This window comes from Gossypium arboreum, chromosome 10 (assembly GCF_025698485.1).
Source record: "Gossypium arboreum isolate Shixiya-1 chromosome 10, ASM2569848v2, whole genome shotgun sequence".
NCBI classification, from domain to species: domain Eukaryota; kingdom Viridiplantae; phylum Streptophyta; class Magnoliopsida; order Malvales; family Malvaceae; genus Gossypium; species Gossypium arboreum.
In genome coordinates, this window is record NC_069079.1 from 116,640,987 (window position 1) to 116,648,489 (window position 7,503).

Here is a 7,503-nt window from a genome sequence, read left to right on the forward strand (position 1 = left end):
TCAAAAAGAAAACTACTTTTTGTATATATCAGTAGTAAACTTTTACAACTGTTCGTAGAATCCTTGTGTACAAGTTTGAAGTTTCTCTCTATCCCTCGTGTGTTTTTGCTCTCTGTGTTTGTGTGTAAAATCCCCTCCCTCTTTTGCAGATTTGAAGAAAGGCTTTATAGCCTTAGGCTATTATGTTGTTTTTGCCTTGGTTTTCTGTCTTTGCTTCCTCTTTTGTTCGCAGGTAATCCACGAGAATCTCGCTCAATCACTGATGTCTGCGCGCTGATGGAGCCAACGCCAGATTCCGGCGTGTCTTGCGCGTCGATAGTGGCGTGACATCTGATCACGACGCGCTTGGTGGCGTTGATTGGGCCATCGAATTTGCACGAGATGAAAGGTCGCGTCGCTTAGAGTGCCCGAAGCTTCCAGAATTTCATTACGGCGCTGAGTTCTCAGGAAACCCTAGGGTTTCCTTGCCTGTTTTTGCTTTGGGCCTTTTGGGCCCCGTGTAAACCTAGGTCAAGGTGCTGGGTTTTTTTTTTTGGGTGTAAATGGGTCCAGTAAGCTTAAGTGGTTTGGATTTGGGCTTTAGCATTGTATTTAGGTGTTACCGGGTAGTACTTCTATATTGAATCAAAACATCTGGGCTTTGTAATTGGACTTTTAAATAGACATTTTAAATAAATAAATACTTATTTATTTAATTCTTTTATTCTGTTTTTAGCCGGTCAAATTTGGGTTGCTACAGGGAAATTATCCTATATTGTTGAAATGAATGTCTAATTGGGTTGTATGCTAAATAACCGGTAAGTTTACCTTCCTGTTATCTGGACTTACTAAGCATGTCAATGCTTACCCTATTTCATTTCCCCTGTTTTTCAGAGCTTACAGACTCGTGAAGATTGGAAGACGATTGGAGTATTGTCAACACTATCAACTTGTCTTGCCTTGGTATATAGATACTTTTATTTTGTTACAATGGCATGTATAGGTTTTTGGTTATTTTGTTAAATGTGTCATTTGGTTAGCCAATGTAAGGGTTTGAATGATATACCTATTCATTTTGTATATGGCCATAAGGCATGGCTCATTTTGATGTAGGATTCACTCAAAGCACTCAAAGTGTTTAAGGTTCAAATAATGTGCGCTTAACAATCAAATAAAGCTCTTCTTAAATCACATTTCCAGTCCCTCTTTTGATAAGAGGAGAGAGCACAATGAATGCAACTCATGAAATAAATCTGATTCAACAGCATAATTTAACATTTCCTTTAAATATAAAGACATCAAAATCGAAACTACTTCCCGAAAACAATAAAAAAATAAAAATATCCAACCTTTTCCATCACAATCCTACATCAACTAAGCTTAGATTAAACTCAGATTTCAATAGGATAATCACCATTCTTTGAATAATCTTACTTTTCATTATTTTAATTTCTCTTAATTCAAATTAGCTATAAATTTTATTTATTTCCAGAAATTAAGTGCAAGCAATATAATATTTTCCTAACCCTAGGAAAGACACAATTTCCCAAAAGTTTAACAAATCCAAAGTAAATTAAATAAAAAGGATCTAAAACAGAGAGATTGGGGAACGAACCTTAGGGTTAGTAACATGAGAGTTCTTACGGATCTCGGAGGAGATGGAAGAACGGAGCTCGGATTTGGTGACAACGTCGTCTAGGTTATAGATATCCATAATAGTGGGGATTGATCGACAAGCTTGTCTGAAGAAATCGAAGACCCGGCTCCTTGCTTCTTCCAAACTCGCTGAGTTGGGCGGTACTTTCACACTTCTCAATGTGAATGCCATTTTGGGTAATCTGAGTTCGAACTCGACTTGTTCAGTGACTCTTGAGTCAGGAGGTGAGAGGGATAATGTGGGAGGAAATGAACTTTAGTACACCTATTATCAATGTGAAGACTCCAGAAGCCCAAACGCTGTCGTTTTATTGCAGTAGATCAGCCATAGATAATGGATGGACTGAGTTTTTAAGCCGGGCTATAGTTAAGATTTTCAGTCTCAACTCTAGACCCGGTTTAAACCCAATCTTTTTATTACATAAATAATCATTTATAAATACATCTAATTTAGTTTAAAATATATTTTTAAAAACTAAAATATCAGTATAAAAGATTGCATTAGCTCAATATATAATTCAATTCGTTAAATACTTTCTTTTTTTGGGAATAAATATTAATAATGCCAAAAATTGTACTAAAATTTTAAATTGAAAAAGTGAAAAAATTTAATTTTTTAGTATAAAACTATATATCAAAGTACAACATATTTTGAGATACAAACAATTGTGCAATATTCATAACCAAATATTTGATATCAATTGTAATGTTTAAATGTTAAATTCATATAAATTTGATTAAATATAGTTGATATATTTCACCATATATATATATATCGTTTATATAAATCAAAGAAATCAAATATTCAAATCTCATTAAATTCTGTATAAAAGTCAAATAGATGGATCTAGAGTAAATAAGTTTTATTAAGTACTAACTTGCCAATACAGAAGGATGTGAGTTCGAATATACTAAAGTGTATTATACTCCTATTTATAGATTGGCCATTATCTAAAATAATGGCATATATAACCAGAAACTATAATAAAATTGTTAAAAAAAAGTTTTACAGCAATTTCATCTATGGGTAGTCTTCCTCAGCAAATGTGTAAAATGAATTACTAGTTTTACATTTCCCCACACTCAGCTATAATGCATGGTAATTTCGGCCGGTTGTTTGGTCCTGTAGCCACATTCTCGATCTTCCGAACAATGAGAAGACTATCTCCAAGCACCCTCTGCGCAATCATGGACAAAATAATTCTTCGTCATTTCTATGAATATTATTCGACTTTCAAAAATTGGGGAAATCCAAAATCCGGATGTACTCTGAACTAAAAGGTTAGAGAACATACCCCGAATACAACAAGCTTATTATCAAGCCACTCGCATTTCGTGCACGTGATAAAAAACTGCAGTCAATAAAGACCAAAATCAATATACGCGATAGTTCAGAACAGTAGACAACCATACTAGACGTGCTCGAAGAGTTTGTGACAACAATACTTCCATCAAATCCCAATTCACCTAACTGGAAACTTGCGGACAGAGAAATGCCTCTACGCATAGATATGGTACAAATAGCAAAATTCTATTATCTCGCCTTTAATATGAGACACTTGATCATTACTCATACTGCGTGCATTAATGGAAATCGGCATTTCTTTTTACATGCATCAGATAGCACATGTGTGTGTGTGTATACAAGCAAGAAATAGAAATTGAGTAGGTTACCTGACAATCATTGGTATTTGGACCACTGTTTGCCCGCAACATAAAAGGTAAAACAATATACAACTTTAGTAGAATTTCACTGAAGGTTCCCATATCCTAGTACCTCTACTGGTCAACGGTATATTTCTCTCTTTCTCCCTCCATTGTGAGACTTCATCTCCCAGACTCGGGTGTCAATGTAAGATACAACTATATTCAGTTTTTTTATAAGTTTTTCGAAGTATTTGTATGGTCATGTCCAAATATGTGCCAAACACGGGTATTTCAAGAAAAAACAAAGAGTTGAAGCAACAAATGTGTGAATGTTTCACATATGTGTGTAGCTACTCAAACATTATATAGAAAACCATTGATACAAGCCCAGGACCAGTGTGCTTGGCTATGAAATTTTCAATTTCAAACTTATGGCCATGTATTGAAGTACATCCACTACCATCACCTGCAAGACAAGATTTTAATGTAACGATTATATAACATTGGAGCAAATTGATCTCAATAGTTTTATGTTATCGACAACTATTAATAAACTGCTGTTCATCGTTTTACACTTAAAAAATCAAAACACCGGTCAAAGCTATTGAAATATCAGTACTTTGGCAATCATTGCCCTCCATTTTAGGGGCAAAAGCTATCCTTTAGAGAAATATTGGCTTAGACATTTAAGCTAAGGACATTCAATGAAGAACATATGAACAGCAAGACCGATACTTCAATCATCTACTCGAAATCGATATACTGAAACAAATGAAAAATTCATAGTCTATAAGAAACTCGAGAAGCTGATTCTGGGTACTCAATGACTAACATGACTGATCAGATTAGCTAAGATTATAAATGCAAAAATAATAATAATAATAATAATAATAATAATAAATTACCAACCTTAAGAAAATCTCCAGCTTGAATCATAAAATCTTTAATAACCCTATGAAATTGGCAAACCTTGTAACCAACAGGCAGCCCTGCTTTTCTGATATCAATCCAATCAAAAAAAAATGGGTAAGTAGGAATTAATCACGCAAATACAGATAATTAAGTTTCGGTGGGGAAAAAAACCTGTATTCGCCGGTACATAGCTGTCTGCAAATGGGGAAAAATTCAAGCTTCAAACAGAAATTTTATAGAATAATCGTAGAAAATGAGGGGTGAAGAAGTAGAAATACCTGAAATTTTCGGCGGTTTTAGGAGCGATATCAGCGAAGAGTTCCATTTTGATACGACCGGCGGGGATGGAACCGATGGTTATATCGAAAAAGACAATTGGATTTTTGGGATTCGGTGGCCTAACGTGCCACTCCACACCTCCACCGCTGCTTCCTCCTCCAGACGCCATGGCCGCCGTCCGCGACTCTGTTTCTTACTCTCACAACTTAGGTACTACTCTCGTTGCAGTCATTTTCGTCACTCGAGGAATCTTGTTTTACTTTACCTGTTTTCAACAGTAAATAGAACACGGGTAAACTACATCACATTTTAGTCATTTATGTAACATTACATTTTAATTACTTACGTTATCGTTTTGTTACGAAATGGTCACTCTACCATTAAACTCCATTACTTCTCTAATGGTAGTCCTATGTGGCAGTCCAAATAAGTTTTAAATATCAACTTAGATGTCTAGTTGTTAGGATGAAAATAAGTTTTTAATTAAATAAATTTAATTTAGACTGCCACGTAACACATCTAAATTGGCATTTAAAATCCATTTAGACTACAACGTAGGATCACCGTTAGGGAGGTAACAGAGCTTAACGGTAGAGTGACAACTTCGTAACAAAACAATAAAATAAATGATTAAAACATAACATTTCAAACATAAGTGACTAAAATGTAATATAATACGAACAAAACTGACTTTTTTACAGTTTACCCATAGTACACTGATTATTTTTAAATTTCTTAGATAAACCCCTAATATTTTATTATTTTAGTTATACATACCTAGCCAACCGTCCCCGAAGTCACTTCGCTCGATATCTCTCTCACCCATGTAAATTATAAAAAAACTTAAATAAATAGAAATTATTTTAAGAGGGTTAGAGTACCTATCAATCCTCTTACTTTATCACTGCTAAAGGGTTAAGTAAGAAATTTTGAAAAATTGGAAATCCACTGAATCGAAGTGTTTGAAAATGCAAGTTAAAAATCTGAAAATAATTTAAAATTTCTATATAAAAAATATTTTTTCTAAATACCAAATAAAATATATTGGTTATTTTTATTTACTTGAAATTTTATTTTTTAAAATATTTATGGAAAAATCTTTAAAATTTTATTACATAATATTTTAAAGTCATAAATAAAGTTATTTTATTAAAATAAAACTAAAAAATAATATGAAAAATCAAAATCAAAATAAATTATAATCAACAGTTCAAAAAATGGAAAGAAAACTCTATCCAACTGAAACAAGATCACCATTAGATGGAACATGCAACTTCATCAAGTTCCACAGCTTCAATTGCAGCGATGACTATATACATCAATCCATCATCACATGCTAGAAGCCATTATTTCCCTTTAAGTATAAATCGTCGTAGGTCAGATATATGTAAAACTTCGAATTATTTGAGTATTTTTATTTAAATTTTAATTTAATTTAAATATTATTATTCGTCAGATATATGAATCTTTAAAAATTTAAATTTAACACTTTCAATTATCGGTCAAATATTTAAATTTATAAAATTAGAATACATGAATAATAAAAATAAAAATAATTTTAAATACAATTTATTCGTAATTAACAATAAATAATCCAAATTGACAACATAGTTAAATAAAATTTACATAAATTAAACAAAATAATTTCACAACAATTTAAATATATCTAATGACTTAAACATAAGATTTCTGAATAAATTACAATTTTCATAACAACCACAAAATAATATAAAATCAAATAAAATTAATTTTAAATAAAATTTATTCATAATTAGCAATAATCACTGATTGTATATAATAAAATATACTATAAAATTAGTTGTATGGTTTAAGTTTGCAGATCATTAATATAAAAATATTTATTATAATAACATAATTGTATATATAAATACTTATCATTAATAATCTACAATAATTATATAATACTAACTATATATATTATAATCTATCCTAAAATTAATTACACATTAGATATTAAATTGCTATCATAAACAAAAATAATTGCACATTATAATATTATAATTATATACATAGTTGTATACTTGTATATAGAGTCAGTGCATGGGCGTGCGGGCTCAACTAAAAATTTAGGCTCATTTGCTAGGCCCGGCCTGAAAAATGAGCCTAAATTTTGCCTAAGCCTAAACCGAATAAAATGTTAAAATCTGAGCTGATTGGCCCTCCCATATTAATTTTTATATTATTTTTATATAATTTTAAAATATATATAAACCATCAAAATACTAAAAACATCAAAATAAATATTTCTCAACAAATTAAAAATAAATTTTAAAAATATGTATACTTAAATAACACTAAAATAGATGCAACTTAACAAGCAAATGTTTCTAAAATAATAACAAAATTAACAAATGTCTTTAAAATAATAATAAAATTAACAATAAAATAAGTTTTATTAAGTTTTATACAATATCCAAACTATAGCAACAAAATAGTAGCAACATAATAGTAAAATAGTAGCAAAATAGGGAGAAAACAATAAGAAAATAATATTAAAAAAAAGATTTTTTGCCATGTAGTGAATTTGGCCGAGCCCGGGCCAAAAATGTCTTACCCGAGGCCTAGCCTATTTTTTAAACAGACTTTATTTTTTTACCCAAGCCCATTTTTCGGGCCTATATTTTTGCCCAAACTCTCCCACATTTCGGGCGGGCCTCGGCCCGGCCCATGCACACCTCTACTTGTATATAAAAAGAGGGTGACATCTTTCTTGACATCACATAATTCATTTTAAATGTATAATAAATTACTATTCATCAAATATAAAACTTAATAATAGCATCTTTCTGTTTGTTTTTTTTATTCGCATTTCATGGTTACTTTTGTTTTACGTTATAATATCGTTACGGTATTTAATTTTACTATTAATGTTTTTATACTAACCGTAGATAAACGTATCGCTCATCCAAATCCACCGTAAGTGTTATTGGCAAAACATAAGTTGAATTTAAATAATATATTGATTTTTTAATTTAAGTATTTAGGTTATTTTTTTATATTTATTGGGAT

General features: G+C 31.1%; 1 protein-coding gene across 2 annotated transcripts; it reads right to left on the bottom strand.

Annotated features, from left to right (window-relative positions):
• Positions 1-2,483: 2,483 nt before the first annotated feature.
• LOC108482102 (peptidyl-prolyl cis-trans isomerase CYP22-like) lies at positions 2,484-4,776 on the bottom strand. Of its 2 annotated transcripts, XM_017785204.2 has the most exons (5): positions 4,473-4,774; positions 4,366-4,389; positions 4,192-4,279; positions 2,931-2,987; positions 2,484-2,813 (listed from the first exon to the last, which is right to left on the bottom strand). In XM_017785204.2, the coding sequence occupies exons 1-5, from the start codon at positions 4,640-4,642 to the stop codon at positions 2,703-2,705; spliced, it is 450 nt and encodes a 149-aa protein (XP_017640693.1). In that variant the 5' UTR covers positions 4,643-4,774; the 3' UTR covers positions 2,484-2,702. The 2 variants fall into 2 exon arrangements, with proteins under 2 accessions (XP_017640693.1, XP_052876434.1); XM_053020474.1 differs by lacking the exons at positions 2,484-2,813; positions 2,931-2,987 and adding an exon at positions 3,572-3,748 and having other exon boundaries at positions 4,473-4,776.
• Positions 4,777-7,503: the final 2,727 nt, after the last annotated feature.